Below are 15,219 nucleotides of genomic sequence, written 5' to 3'. Positions count from 1 at the left end.
GATTTTAACCATCCAGTCTCAGATTGCCCACTCCTGACATAGAGTAAAACAACAACAACAAAAAAGTAGACGGTGATTTCCTCTCCCCCCAGGAGTTTCGCCCCTCGCCCCGTTTTCAATTGTCTTGTTTCAGTGCAAGTACAGTACTGAATGTTTGAGCACACAGCATTCACGCGAGCGTGTCCCGGACGGTTCTATCTCTAGTATTTAAGAGAGCGTGAGCCATTTTTCGTGTACATGTGAGCTTTATTCCATTCACTGCTGTGTTTTTTGGCCACGTAAACCGAAGATATATGATAACCAAATGTTTTAGTACCTCTTTCTTTCAAGCAAAACATGCTAGACGGCTTAGTTGGTTTGGGCGTGGAGGTGGCCGCTGACAAACGCAAAACAAACAAAAAAAACCCACGTTTGAAGTTATCCGGTTGAACGTCTGTGGCTGCAATCCTGAGTACTGTATAGGTCCCTGAGTAGAATCTGGAATCCTTCCCACTTAGCTCAGTGGGAGTTACTCCCAGGTTAACGCGATTGGGATAGCGCTTCCTTAGCTTTCTGTTTAGGCGAAAGTAACTCACAAAGAAACCGACAGAATTGAATATTCTGCATCTTTGTGTTTAGAATGAATGTAAAATAATGAATATGGTGATTTATCTTGGAGGAGGCAAAAAAGCCCGCTTTATCTTATTGCCTTGCTCTTGGCGTCGCAGACAAACTAACTCAAAAGTCAATCGCCCTGACTTCAGTGAGACTTACTCCTAGGTTCGTGAATATAGGATAGCAGTCCTAATCTCTAATCGTGTTTTGCTTTATTCCTTATAAAGAAGAGGAATGCGATTTAGCCTGCAATTCTATTAAGCTTACCTGGGAGTAAGGGGATTAATCTGTAAATCTATTGCATTTATCTATTGCATTTTTGATGGTTGTTGTGGATTTTCCGGACTGTTTGGCCATGTTCTTAAGGTTTTTCTTCCTAACGTTTTGCCAGTCTCTGTGGCCGGCATCTTCAGAGGACAGGAGTCGGAACTCTGTGCATTTTTGTTGAAATTAAATATGTTTTATTCTGTTAATTTTAAATTCCAGCGCTTTTATTTAACTATGTTTTTGCAGCAGAGCAACCCTTGATGCAACTCTAATCCTGCAGTCCTTTGCGATCTACTGTATTTGAATTTAGTTTTGTTTTTTTTTTTTAAAAAGCCATCATATTAATGGAACGAAAATTGGTAAGTTCTGTCATTCTAAACAAACTTCCAAAAATAAGGTTCCTTGAAGTATACAGCAGTTCTAAGTAAAACACTCAGGTATGGTGTGTTAAAAGTGAATGTATCCATCCATGACCTGAAATTGATAAATTGGTTAATTATCTTTGTTCACAAAACCCGTGTGAACTGAAATCAGAGGAGGTCAGGGTTTTTCACTGATAATCCTTAATCGCAGATACCTTTAAATATGTATGTAAGTGATGCAAATCGAAATGTCTGCCTTTTCGGTTCAAGAAAAAAAAATATAGCTTGATAATGTATCTCTTGCCTAATCTTCCTGCCCTCCACCCCATGCTGGCTTCCCATGTTTCCTACATTAATGAAGGAACTCTGGTGCTTTCTCTCAGGTTCTTTCCTTCGGATCCTTTTAGCTCTTATCAGAGAGACAGAGAGATCTCTCCTTCCTCTCATGTCTATAGGATTTAGAACAGTCATTTCTCAGGCTGGATGTTGCCTCAAACTGGATTTCCTTTGTCCAAAATGTGGGTCACTTAACAAAAATTGTTATAACATAAACACAAATAACATATATTCACGTGAGAATTATTATTCCACAGCATTTAGTGCTGAGAGATGGCCCACACAGACAGTTTATCTAATAGCAGCAGATAGAATGTCTTGTATTTTAAAAAAAGCAAAGAGCAGCAAGGCTGACTGTTCAATACATAGGCAGTCTCTTGCCCAGTACTGCAATATGGGCCAAAATCCTGTTGCTTAGCATAGTAAATAGCACTACAGTAGGCCTATTAAATCAATGGGGATTTGGTGAGTCAAGTTCCATTGAGTCAAATGGGCCTATTCTGACTGACTTACTTTAGCTTAATAAACTGCAGTTAGAGTAGACTCATTTGAATAAGTGGAATTTATGGAGCAGTTGACTCACCAAATCCCCATTGATTCAATGGGCCTACTTTACTACAATTTAATACTCTAAGCTACAGGACTTTGACCGTTTTATCCAAGTTATTAGTTTTAATTTTGAAAGAGGCATTCAATATTTCTTATATTTTCCCTTAAGTGATAATTTGACAAGACTGAGTGCAAATCCAGTCCCACTCACCCTTTTAAAAACTATCCTTTCAGAAATGTGCTTTCCTTTCTTCTTGTTCTTTGCTTCTGTTTAATTTTTTTATTTTACAGTAAATCCAACTATTTCGATAGCTGTAAGGCATTCCCTGAAGTCATTTTCTATCTGTAGGGAATATGAGAGATTATTTGGGGAAATGTTTCAAAACTGAAACAAGAGCAAACGTGAGTGGATGGAGGGTTGTGGTGAGGGGAGAGAGAAACTGGGGATTGAGGAACTTGGCTGGTTTGAGATGCATGACTTTAACTGGGAAGAGGGTGGAAAGCCCAGGATGGGCAGGTCTGCAAAGCCTCGGGAGAGAGCTTGCACGGCCACAGTCCAAACTCATCTCCTCCTCATCGGATCCATTCCACTTTAGGGGAACCGTTTGGCTTGTCCAGGCTGTGGCTTGCGGCCGGTCTCTCTTAAGCATGCTCCTTGCGAAGTCAGTAACAAACACCCCACCTTCTTCAGCTGAATGAGACTGCTGCTAGAGAAGTCTTAGCAAGTGGGCAAGGCTGAAGTCCACGCAGGCCTGGGTCGATTTTGACCCATCCTGTTTGGAAGGACTCCGTCGGTGGGCCTTCCCTACGCCCTTCTCCTTCCTCTCCCAGGTCATGGCTGGAGAGGGGACGGCAGGGGTGTCCTTCTTCCCACCGAGGCAGGCCAGCGCAGGGCCAAGCCTGGCATTCCAGCAGAGCGGCAGAGGTCAATCCAAAGGATGTCCCCCATCCGCCCTCGGGGTCTCCAGAGGAGGACTCTGGACCAGTCCTAATAGACGATTGTGTTTTATTTTAATTAACCGGCGTCTCGTTTAATGAAACAATGGCCAAATGCCTCCAGTGGGAGGAAGAGGCGTTAAGTTCACCGAGGAGGAAATCGCGTGTAGGAGATCCGCCGGGGGCCTGAAATAGTCCAGCTTTAGCTGGTAGCCGAAGCCACGCCAGACCCCGAGCGGAGGTCGGGACCGGGATACTGTAGTTCTGAATTCGCCGGGAGCCGACGGGCTCCTCACATGTAGAAGCGCGTCTCCCTGTTGGGCCCAGAGGCAGAAAATCCGCTAGAGACGTGGCGGCAGGCAACGAAGACAAGCGATTACTTCCTTCCCCAGGAGGGCGGGTTGGGGTGGGGGAGAGAAAAAGGCAGGATCGCAGACGATCAGGGTAAACCTCAGAGGGCAGTGATTCAGTCACTGTATGGGTGGGGGCGTGTGGGGTGTCAAGGAGACGGCAAGAGCTTGTTTGGAAAGAGCCGGTTAGGGATGACAGATGCTGAAAGGAGGTCTCTTCGCGGCCCTGCTTCCAGCTTTCTTTGAAAGTAAGTCATATAGGTGAGAACGGGATTTATTGCCTTGAGGATCGCGGAACGGCCAGCGATAACTCAGTTTCATAACTTTGTATACATACCCACCAATCCATTAAAGCCAATTTTTTAAAGATATCCCAGTGCTTCAGTCCATCCTACTTTCAGCGTAAAATCAAGCGGGTCTACTAGTTTGCGTATCCGTCTAAAATGGATCGCATTAATCAGTCTTTAAATCGGTTGTTTTCGTTGGCTTACCGCCTTTATTTTTGTTCGGTTTGTTGTGGGAGCTTTGATTTGCTTTTTATTTGTTTGTTTATTTAAAACTGCCGCCGCACAAACAGTCCAGACTACTAAAAGAAGGCAGATGGCAGTCTCAGCCTAGGAACGCTAAGGCAGGTGACAAGCCACAAAATATTTGTGCTAGCCCTAGAATAACACCACAGAAGTTCAAGAGAGAATGCGAGGCCCTTCCGAGTAGGACTTGAGCGTTGCCTCGGCCGGAGTCCTGCTGAAGCGAAGAGGGTTACTTTGCAGAAAAGGAGGGCCAGGAGTTGCATAGGACAACGCTAGTCATGTTTGCTCAGAAGTAAGCTCCCGGTAGGCTCAAAAGGGGCTTACTCCTAGGAGTGCGTGTAGCCTTAAAGCGGCTTCCACTGGCCTTCCAAAAATCTGAATCAACCCAGGATTCTTTTCAAAAACAGTAGTGAACTTTTGATGGCTACCCCATGCTTCTTTTACCTTGCGAATCAAGCGTTGTTGTTGCTGCTGTTGTGATTGTTCTTACCACCACCACCCTGATCGTCACCCGCCTCCTCTTCGCAAAGGACCCCCTGCATTTTGACGCCACCGAGTTTAAGCCCAGCCGACGATTCACAGGGCAAACAGCTGTTAAGTCCACACGTTGGCCCAGAGTCTTGAGCCTGCCACCTAACAGGCACGATCCTGCTCACTCTTCTCGAAGCCAGGGATGCCCTTTTGGAAGTCGCCAGCGATTTAACTCGAGGGCAGTTTTAGAAGAGGCGCCCTCCATTTTTCGATGAAAGCGACAGAAACCCTCTTTGCCGTCCCTTTCCCTAAATCCATCCGGAGTCGGGGGTCCTTCCCGCCCCCGCGAGTTTCGGCTGCCTTGTCGGGACAGCACAGGAATTCAGAGTCAGGGCTGAAGAGAGGGTCTAAGTCTCTGATCTGAGGCATCCAGGAACTTTCTGGGCGCCCCCCTCCTCCATTATCCGGTGCTGTTTAGAGAATTCCCCACTCCCACTGCCAGCCGTTTGGTTTTTTGCTCTCTCTCTTTTTTTCGCTTGTGTTTATTTGGCTGCCGCTTCTCTTTTTTCTCTCTCTACCCTCACCCCCTCTTTTTTTTTCCGTGACCGACTTGCAATTTACTAGCATATTGAGCGTATTATTATAATGGAGCGGTGGCGGCTGGAAGGCCCTTGTAATTCCAGCTCGAATGTATATAGAAAGTCAGGCAGTGCCAGGGGGAGAGCCTGAGAACCCGCCACCGCCGAGATCTCTTCAAAACCTAGAGTAAAAAAACGGACTCTTCCGCGTTTTCGCCCCTTTCTCAAGAGAAGCCTCCGCTTCGCACAACCTCCGCACAAGTGTCGCATGGATTTCCAGGGGAACCTGGACGCTTGTCAAGAGAGCTCGTTCATCTATGGTGCGCGCGTCTATGGGCGAGAAGAGAAATTAATGTCAAGGGGACTGGCTCGGACGCGTGGCTTTCCATTCCGAATGCTTATAATTGCCGCTTAGGTTTGGGGCAAGAATTTATCATTGCGGCGTAGACGGGTTGGTCTTTCTGGTAAATTTCACTTTTCATTTATAACAATAAAACTGGCTTGATCAGGTGCTAGGAAGGAAATATGCAGAAGCTGCCTGTGCCGTGGGCTGGAGGGTGGTTAAACTCCCCTCCCCTCCCCAGCGTGGCTGGTAGCTCCTTTTTTTCCTGCCCCTGACTCGGATTTACTCCGCCAGGTTTCACAAACGGGATATTGTGCTTGTTGGTGGGGAGGTTGACAGGGTTCCTGGAAAGTTTAGTGGCACCCAGATGTTAGGAAAGAAAGAAAGAAAGAAAGAAAGAAAGAAAGAAAGAAAGAAAGAAAGAAAGAAAGAAAGAAAGAAAGAAAGAAAGAAAGAAAGAAAGAAAGAAAGAAAGAAAGAAAGAAAGAAGGCAAGGGAGGGTGGGTTGGCCTCCAGTCACTTCTCAGTGGCAACTGTTGGTCGCCTCCCCCCCCTCCCCCTCAGCCTCCTAAACAAACAGTTCTGAGTCAACCTGGGTGGGCAGAAGGGAACAATTTGTGGGGCAAGGGGCGAGCCGTACCTGCAGGAGACTTTCACCTGACCTTTTGCTGGGAGGTGGAAGATTCCAGCTCCATACATTACAACCCGGAGGAAAGACCAGCTCAATTTCTTTCCATACTTTAAAAAAATATATGAGACAGAAGTCTCCCTCTTCCCGTTCCTCCCCCAGTCCTTCTTTCCCCGCCTTCACCCCCCATCACTCTTGGGAGAAAGCAGGAAAACCAACACATTTGGAGCTATTAACTCTTCAGAGAGCTGAAAAGACCATGTAGATTTTACTTCACTAGAATCGTGGCTACCTCTCACTATTCAAAAAATGAACGAATTTGTCTGGGGGGGGAAAACCACTGATTTTTAGAAGATAAACGGCGAGAATGGGCTAGCAGTGTTATTTTATGGATAATTCAAAGTCCTTTAATTTCAATGTCATATATTGCCAAAATTGCATGCTTTCGAATTTAAGAAATATTTTACTTATCAGACAATGCTTAAGACTGAAGTTTTGGGCAATCTTACAGGGGAATACTGTACACTCCATTACGCTCAGTGGGATTTGCTTCTGAGTATACATGTGAGACGCTGCAACACAGCAACCCTCAATAAACTTACTTGGAGGCAGCTGCCCTTTTAAAGCAAGAAAGCGTAGTCTGGGTTTTGCTAGATAGACACTTGCAATTAAGGCTGCAAGCCCATGAGCCTGTGACTGCAGAGATGTCCCACTGAAATGAGTGGAATTCACTTCCTAGTAAACATGTTTAGGTTTGGGCTGCACAACTTGAGTTATGTGTTGTTGTTGTTGTTGTTGAAAGGAATAAGGCGCACAACTTCTAAGAGTTGGTAGGTTGAGAGAGAATTGTTTTGGAGAACAGATGAGATGCAGCGTCGCGTCTCTGCCGCTCTTGAAAGAAAAATCCACAGTGTGCAAGTAGTACATCTTCTCAAGGGTTACAGTCCTAATAAGCACTTTGACTAGGAACCAAGGCTGCGAGGGAGCAGCTGGGGAGAGCCCACTAAACAAGAACCCTCTTTTAGACAGAATAGACACTTTCCTCTTTCCGCTGAATTATTGAGCCGCTAAGATCCTCCACTTCTCAACCTCTTCTTGCTTAAATTGTTTTGAAATCCATCTTAAAAGGCAGCTGCAAAAACACATCGTTTTATTTCGGCTTTCTTCCTCACCACCCATAGCCAGGCTGTTAAGGACAGCCCACCACACCCCCACCAAGAGAAAAAAAAAGCGGGCAAAAGGGGAGGAGGGGGAGGACGAGTGGGCCTCCTGGAGGCTCCTTCTCCCTCAGCTGAGAGCAGAGACCTGTCCCGTCCCCTCCAGCAAAGTGGCCTTCCAAGGTTTTTTTGTTTTTGTTTTGTTTTTGTTTTTTGCTTTTTTGCTGGCTAAGGGGAGAGTTATTGTGTCTGGAGGAGAGCGGTCCTCCACTCTGGCCCCGGAGTTTCTGCTTTTTGTGGGGGGAGGTGGCGGCGGAATGTCGCGATCACTCGGGGGTTGTGGAAAGCGCCGGGTTACATTGATCTGCTTTTTAAAGCACAGGCAAAGAGTAGGGGTAAGCGGGCTAGCGACAGATCAGACGTCGAAGCGGTTGCCAGAAGGAAGAACCGGACCTAGAAGTAAATAACGGTGGCGACGACTTGATTAATCTGGAGCCAGCGAGCGTGAATGTGGGGTGCTCCTAGGGAAATCAGTGTCTGTATGGCCACTCTTGGCAGACGTTCTGCTGGCTGTAAAGGCCTTCCTTGAACGTGTTTCTCTCCCTGTGTCCTCATCATACCCGCCGCCTACCCCTTTTTACTTGAGATTATAACTTTTGAAAAGTGCTCTCCGGGACCACTAAGGACGCGCAGGAGTCCTGGCGGCGATTCCTCCCTTCTCCCATCGTCGAGGTTGATCTCATATTTTCAGAAATCCATCTGTCTCAGCCGTCAGTTCTGGGGGCCTTCACAGACTCCTTTCTAATCACCTATTAGTTTCAGTTTAGAGTTGGGTGCGAGCGGGCAGGTATCATATATCACCCTTTAATTGACACGGTAAGTCTCCCGTACAGAGCTAAACCAAAAGTCTCTCGCGAGCTCTTTTTTTTTTTTCCACAGTCCAGCCGGGTTGGTAACCTTAGAGGTATATCTGCAACAGAGGAGAGGAAAGGCGGGGGGGGGGGAGAGAGAAAGAGAGAGAAAGAGAGATCTGTGAGGGAAACCAAGAGGAAATAGTCCCTAGATTTTCTCGGAATTTATCACCGTGTAATTTCTCCCCGTGATAACGACGGAAGGATGCCAGTGAAAGGCTGCCTCCGTACTCTTGGCAAATCGGGCTGGGTTTGGGGCAACCACCGCCAGGACAAGTCCCCAGGCTCTGCGAGAAGGGCAGCAACAGAAAGTCGTGGCGCAGAATCCATCCCCCCACTAACCCTTTCCATGGACGTGGGTAGTACATTGTTGTTTCTCCGGCCAGGTGGCGAAGGGTTAGAGGACCAGGGATTTGTATGTGTTTGCGGGCACTTCTTTTGAGTCTCGGGTGGAAAACACTCTTCCTCCTCTCCCCCCCCCCACAAAGCCTGCAAGGAGGCAGCGCTCGGTTTCAGTCGGGGCGGGCGACAGTGAGCCCCGAAGCCAAGAGGGACCGACTGGGCTCCTTTGGGGTCCAGCGACGAGCGAGACAAAGGCCAGGGTTCAGACTGGAGGGAGGGAGGGAGGGAAGGCGTCCGTCGCGCTGAGCCTTTGGCGTTGCCTCCAGCCGAGGCCTTCCTTCCTAGAAACGCCCCGCCCTGTGGCGCAAGAGAGAGAGGTCGCCACCACCACCCCGGCTAAACTCGCGGTTTCTTCGGGCCCCTTCCTCCGTTAGCCTAGGGGTACATTGGAGGGATTCAGGGAGGTACGTCCTCTCTGCTGGCATCCAGAGCCGGTGTGCGCCAGCATGTGTGTGGGTATCTGGCAGGCTGGTTCACTGAAGAGGGTTGTTGATTGTGCACATATGTATTTTTTTTTTACATCCAACAAACACATTTTCATATTATGATAAGCAGTGGAGACTCGCCGAGTTTCACGAACGATCTGACACCTCTGTACATTCACACCTCCGGACGGCGACAGGCTCTTGAAGTCCCCGACGGCTTGGTTTCAGACGCGTGAATGCCCAGCATTTCCCCGCCTCTCCCCTAAATCCGAGGAAAAGGTGTATCCCGCATCTCCATCTCCGCTTGGTCCTCCAGTGAGGTTTTAACGCCTTCGCCCGTGGTAGATGAAACAAATCCATTCGGGACGTCTAAAGGGCCACCGTGTTCTGCCACTTTCAGATTGAGCAGGAAGGCGGGCTCGGGCAGGATCCACACACAGACACAATCTTACTTACTGACACACAGCGGCTGCAAGGCTCGAGCCATCACCTGCCACGCTCAACTTCAGCATGCAAATTTAACGATACGGCAGGGAGTCGGGGGGGCCGGGCAGGCTCTTCAAGACGGCCCGCGGGGAAGGAGGCGACCGGACGCCTTCCTTCTCTCTCTGCAAAACTGTCCGAGGAAGGCGAGAAAAGAATCGACGCGTGGGATGGGATGGTTACAGGCTGGGCCACCTGGGTTAATAAAAAGCCAGCCATCTGATGGTTATGCTCGCACAGCAGCTCATTTTAATTAATTAAACAGGCAGTTACTCCAAACAAGAGACTGGGCGGGGAAAGCAAAAAAAAAAGTCCACAGTGCGTAGTGGGAACTCTTCGGGAGGCGGGGGAGGGAGCAAATATAACGGGCACAATCCTAGTAAAGTGGCTTGGGATAACTTCCCTTGAAAGTAACAGTGGAACTCTTGGGCTTAAGTTGCGACTCTCTTCTGCTAGTCTTAGATGACCAAAGATCAGTCCAAAGGTGGATCTGGCAACGGCAACGGAAGACACACCTCCACCCACACCACCCCAGGGCATTCCTATCGCTGCAGCCCCTTTGCGTGCAAAGGTATTTTCGCTGGGAATTCCCTTGAGCCGGACTCTCCGGGCCTGCCAGCCGCCCCACGCTTTTTCCCAAGGGGTCACGCTTGCTCCACCCCCCTCCCACCTTTTCCATCTCCCGGGGCTTCACTGTTTCTCCTCCTTTTCGTGGGAGCTCCACAAGAGGCCTTTCGGCGGCGGCTAGTGCTACCGCTGGCCTTTTTTAAAAGCAAGCATCAGTGTTGTTATCACGAACTTCGACGGTGTTGTGATGAAGTTGTGCATTTCCCAATAATAAAAACTCCGTATACATTCTTTGGTTCGGATTGGAAAATCAAGTCTGCAAAAATCTGATTTAGTTTCTTCTGTGCCGATATCTCAGGGCTCCCTCATGTCTCGTTCTTGGAGGTGGGTGGGTAACCAGAAGAGTATCTCAATTTTCCGCCCCCCTCTCCCGGTCTGTCTCACCAACAGGCCCCTGGACCCGCCGGTGCAGATGTGTGGCCTATGCACCCGATCCCCGACACTTCTGCTTGGAAGCCAGTCACTTTCACGGGGGGTGAAGGTCCTTTCCGAGAAGAAGTGGGGGTTGAGCCTTTTCCCCCCTCCCCCGACAGCAAGCCCTCCAAGTGGGCGAGGTCACCACACCCCTCTTCCTGCTTTCCGCTGACCCCGGTGGGTCGAATTCAGGCCAAAGGAAGTCGGCCTTTTTACTAAGGCGTTCCTTCACAGGAGCAAAAAAAAAAAAAAAAAAAAAAAAGGAGGCAACGGAGTCTTAAGCGCCGCTCTGAAGTCTTAAGTGCTCCTCACGGAAAGAAACGGAAAAAAGAGGGCTGAGTAGTTTTCAAAATAACCGGAAGGCCTAACGGGGAGGCGGCCGGCCTTACTTACTCGTGGAGCCGCGGTCTCCCTTCTCTCCCCCACCCCCGCCCCATTGGAAGAGGGCGACACAAAGCTCCGGCTGACGTGTGCCGAGAGCACGAAGCGGCTGGCCTGGGGAGCCGCGGAAAGAGAGAGAGACGCCGGCAAGCGGAGCCGGAGCCGGGCCCGGGCGGGGGGCTGGAGAGGAGAGGCGCGGAGCAAAAGGCCGGCAAAGAAACACGCTTTTTGTGCAGAAGGCGATCGCGACGGCGCGGGAAACGGCATCCCTCCATCCTCCTGGAGCAGCTGAAGGGAGTCTGCCGAGTGGCTTGTTTTGCAACCGGCTCGTCGGCGAGCCCAGGACCCCTTCCTTGAGAGGCCCTTCCCTTCCCCCGGAGGCCTCCGGCGCAGCGCCGACGCCAAGAGTCCGCCTCGCTCGCTCGCTCGCCCGCTGGCCGGGAGGCAACCGTCGCCTCCACTTGCCGGCCGCCTCTCCGCGCCACACAAGCACCCCGCGGGTTCTCCCAGCCCCCCCCCCACACACACCCTTGCACCTGCGCCAAGCAGCCCGGAGCGACCGGCCGCGGCCGGGATGGCGGCGGAGGGGGCGCTCGGCCTTGCTGTCGCTGCGGGACCAGTTCGGGGGGGGAAGCACCTGGTCCTCGTTGGGAGCCCCCGCCCGCCCTCGCGCGCTTCCTCCCAGAGGTGCCTTTCGGAGCTTCAGCCCAGCTCGGGCCGAGGCCGGGCTCCTCCCGCCTCCGCCCCCCCCGCTTTCTGTCTCGCTCGCCGCCGGTCCGGCCCGCCGAGGCTCCCTCCCGAAGGCTGGCGGCTGCCCCTCTCGCCCGCCCTGCCCTCGCCTCGCCTCGCCTCCCGCGTCCCCCTTTCATGCGACCCCTTTTCCCTCTTCGCTCTCCCGTTATGGGAGCCCCACGTACTTGCTTCCAAAGCCCAGCAGGTCCGCGGGAGCGGAGCGGGCCTAAACGTCATTCAACCCTTTTGAGGGCTGAGGTGTGCAGGCATTGCGGGCTGCCGACCCGCAGCCGCTAGTCCTCAGTCAGCTGTTAGAAAAGAGGGGCTTCTGCTGCGGACGTGGTCGAGGGAACGGGTTAAAAGCTCCAAACCATCCGGGCTTTACTTGCCGGAGAAAGACGTAAGAACAGCGAGGAGCGACTGATCAAAGTCTACGTGGACCGGGGAAAATGCATGGGCTCTTCTTGCACAGCCTGGGACATAACGCTGGCACCACGTTTCAATAATATTTACATCCCTTGAAATGTGGGCTTTCCTCGCCCTACCCTTTGTAAAACCATCTTTTGCGGCTGCTTCGCACTCCTATACTGTACGTCTAATTATAGCAAGCAGAAACAGGATGAGATGTGCATAGCTGGGTTGTGTGCAGGAATTCGGGTGCCGCACAGAGAAGCTTGTTGCTGCGCCCCCCCTCCCCCAAAAGGCGCAGGCACAGAATAGGATGCGGGAGAGCTGAGGGACCAAAACGTATCTGGTCTATTAGGGAAATACAGCTTATTGTGGCAAAGGGAAAGGGCAAATTAGTGGTACACTGTATGTAGGAGTTATCAAGGGTTTAAAGGGTTCTGGGGGTGGAGAGGGCATGCGGCAGAACACACTGTCCTGCTGTACATTCCTTTACCCACCAACCAATAATATTAGTGTGACTGTAGAAATGCCTGCAGCTTGTAAGTAAAACACTCTAGATATAATAACCCTTCCTATATTATATTCCTCCTGTGAAAAGCTCCTTATTTCGGAAACAGAATAGTATGTAATCCACATGTGGATTCTCTCTTTCTCTCTTTCTCTGTGTGCGCGTGCACGTGCGAGAGAGAATGAATGCTGGTATTTCCAAACCATTGACAGTCTGTGAGATTAAAGATACCATGTAACATTCAGACATAAATATACTTACATGGGCGAATATAGCTATGAGTAATGGAAACCTAATTGTGGCAAAATCCATCAGTCCCAGAGATTTATTTTATTTTATCTTTAATAAACCCTAACCCTGCAAAGCAAGTACAATTCTCCCTTCCTTTTTCCCATCCCCTCGGAATGAAGAAGGCATTTAATTTATGGAATTTTACTTTGAATATTAAAAAGGAATGGAATAAACTGGAATGACAGTCTAGTGTTCACCTTCAAGTCAAAGATCAGAAGCAAACCCACCACCATTTCAACCTGCTCTTTGCTGTGATGCATGGCTGAGATTTGGTAAGAGGGAGGAAAAACCACCTGCTGCACGTCTCTGTCAATGGCTTTATTGAATTTGGTTAAGAAGGATCAATTGTTGAAAGAAAATAAGGATTTAATAGTAATAATGATTACGGCTGCAAGATTAATTTTTGCAAGAAACTGGAGAAATGATAATCAATTCAGCTTAGAGGAATGGTATAAAGAATTATGGGATATGGCAATTAATGATAAACTGACATATGATATGAACATAAGAGATCAATAAAAATGATTTTGGGAAAATATGGAGTGTATTCCTGGAATATGAATTTCGGAGAGGGAAGGGATATACACCGAGGGAAGAAACAATAAATGATTTTGGGAAAATATGGAGTGTATTCCTGGAATATGAATTTCGGTGAGGGAAGGGGTATACACTGAGGGAAGAAACAATGAATTTTTGGAGGGAAAATGGATTGAATGAAGTTTAATGCTAGCCCTGAAGGTGGTGGTGGCACTATATGATATGTAACTGTATTTTTCTTGGGTTTTTTTCTGTGTGGTAGTAGGTTTATGTAAAAAAGAATACAATTTTATTAAAAAACAAACCACCTGCTGCACAGTACAGAGAAATAAAATGGCAGCAAATCATCCAACACCCATTGAACTGATTGTCATCCCCACCCCCAAAATGTCAGTGGTGTGATTCATAATTAGGGCTCATCTCTGGGAGTTTCAGTTCTGTCTGGCTGACAGAGGAGTATGGAAAAAAAGAAGGAGCAGATTCATGCGTTGGGGTTGTTCCTCATAAGTGCCACATCTGCTTTCACCATCTCCTGCACCAATTCCTGCCAGAAGGAAGCAACACACACACACACAAACACACGTTATGACTTTCTCTGTTTCGAGTGAAAGCTACTTCCCCACCAAATCACCCAACTCCCTCTGCCAAAATTTTGTTTTTCTCTAATTGGTACTCTAATCATCTTCTGAGATAGATCTACACATTTCATTTCTTGTATCCATTTTAACTTACCCCTTTATCCTCAGTAACAGTCTTCCCTTTGGGGGGAATATCACATGGCCCAGCATTTGGCCTGCAAAATGTGCTACAGAAAATCTAAAGCTTTATTTTGGTTAGTTTAATAATGTTGGTTTTGTTAGCTGTGTGCGCACAAACTGAAATAGTTACAATATCCCCACCATCACCAATGCCTATACCATTTTATAAATTTCAGAAGAAATAGACTCTGTGTGTGTGTGTGTGTGTGTGTGTGTGTGTGTGTGTGTCTATAGGACACAGTTCCTATATGTATGGCATGATCCAGCTGAAAAGGAGCCTTCTGCTGCTTTGCTCTGAATTAAGATCTGCTGGATTTAGTGAGACTTACTTGCAAGTAAACATGCTTGGGCCAGCAACCTGCAACATATTGCAATCAAAACAAAACAAAGAGAACTTACATCAAAAGTGACTTTGGGTTTCCAGTTGAGTTTTTGCTTTGCTTTGGTGCAGTCACCTTGAAGAAAATCCTACAATAAGGGGAGAAAAAAGAAAAGAAAGACCCAACAAGATATTTTATTTGTGCCTTTTTTCCTAGTGTTTGCAGAGCACCTTGAATCTCTCTTTCATGCACATGCACACACACAGAGCTCAACAATTTGTCCTTAACAGAATGGAAGCACAGTCTGAGCTATGAACCCTTTAGCTTTTTCAGTCTGCCTCAGATGCTGCAGAGCAACATGATGCTTACAAAACTGATGATAGACATCACCTCCCTCCAATTTCATTAGAACCTCCTCCATCCACACATAGTTTCTGGAAAGTGCTAATGATCCTCAGAAATTCAAACCACCTCATCCCCCCTTTCCCAAGTTTTGTGATTTCACTTGAAAGTGCTGTGGCTTACAAATCACAAGGCGGCAGCATTTAAAATCAGCTGTACAGGGCATCCTGCATTTACAAAGTGTTCAGCATATGAACAATTAATGACTCCTGAATAGAGAACACCTTGTTTTATCATAGTTTCCCAAGGCCTGCTACTGGAAGAGCTGTTTCACCTGCCTCCATTCCTACTCCACAGTTAAAGTATAGAAATAAATTGAAAAGTAAATGTGACACTGCAATTTTCTTTACTTACAATCTATCTGACTACTAAAAGATACTGCAGATTAACCCCACAGTTAAGAAACACAATTTTACAATTGAAACAATTAGGTGTTGTTGTTTTTTTAAAAAAAAAATAGGACTAGGAGATTTGTAGGATTTATATAATGATTTTGCTTCATAAAGGGAAAAATGGTCA

At 48.1% G+C, this 15,219-nt stretch overlaps 1 protein-coding gene across 2 annotated transcripts in view; it reads right to left on the bottom strand.

Moving 5' to 3' along the window:
* Positions 1-12,986: 12,986 nt before the first annotated feature.
* Positions 12,987-15,219, bottom strand: part of GMDS (GDP-mannose 4,6-dehydratase) — a 393,997-nt gene continuing 391,764 nt past the window's right edge. For both annotated transcript variants that reach the window (XM_078393409.1, XM_072998554.2), the window contains 2 exons: positions 14,378-14,446; positions 12,987-13,764 (listed from right to left, as the gene is read on the bottom strand). In XM_078393409.1, the coding sequence (XP_078249535.1) occupies positions 13,702-13,764; positions 14,378-14,446 (132 nt within the window). In that variant the 3' untranslated portion in view covers positions 12,987-13,701. The remainder of the gene's footprint in view (positions 13,765-14,377; positions 14,447-15,219) is intronic.

The sequence above is a fragment of the Pogona vitticeps genome, chromosome 4 (genome assembly GCF_051106095.1).
Source record: "Pogona vitticeps strain Pit_001003342236 chromosome 4, PviZW2.1, whole genome shotgun sequence".
Taxonomy (NCBI): Eukaryota; Metazoa; Chordata; class Lepidosauria; order Squamata; family Agamidae; genus Pogona; species Pogona vitticeps.
This window is presented reverse-complemented; position numbering and strand designations above follow the sequence as displayed.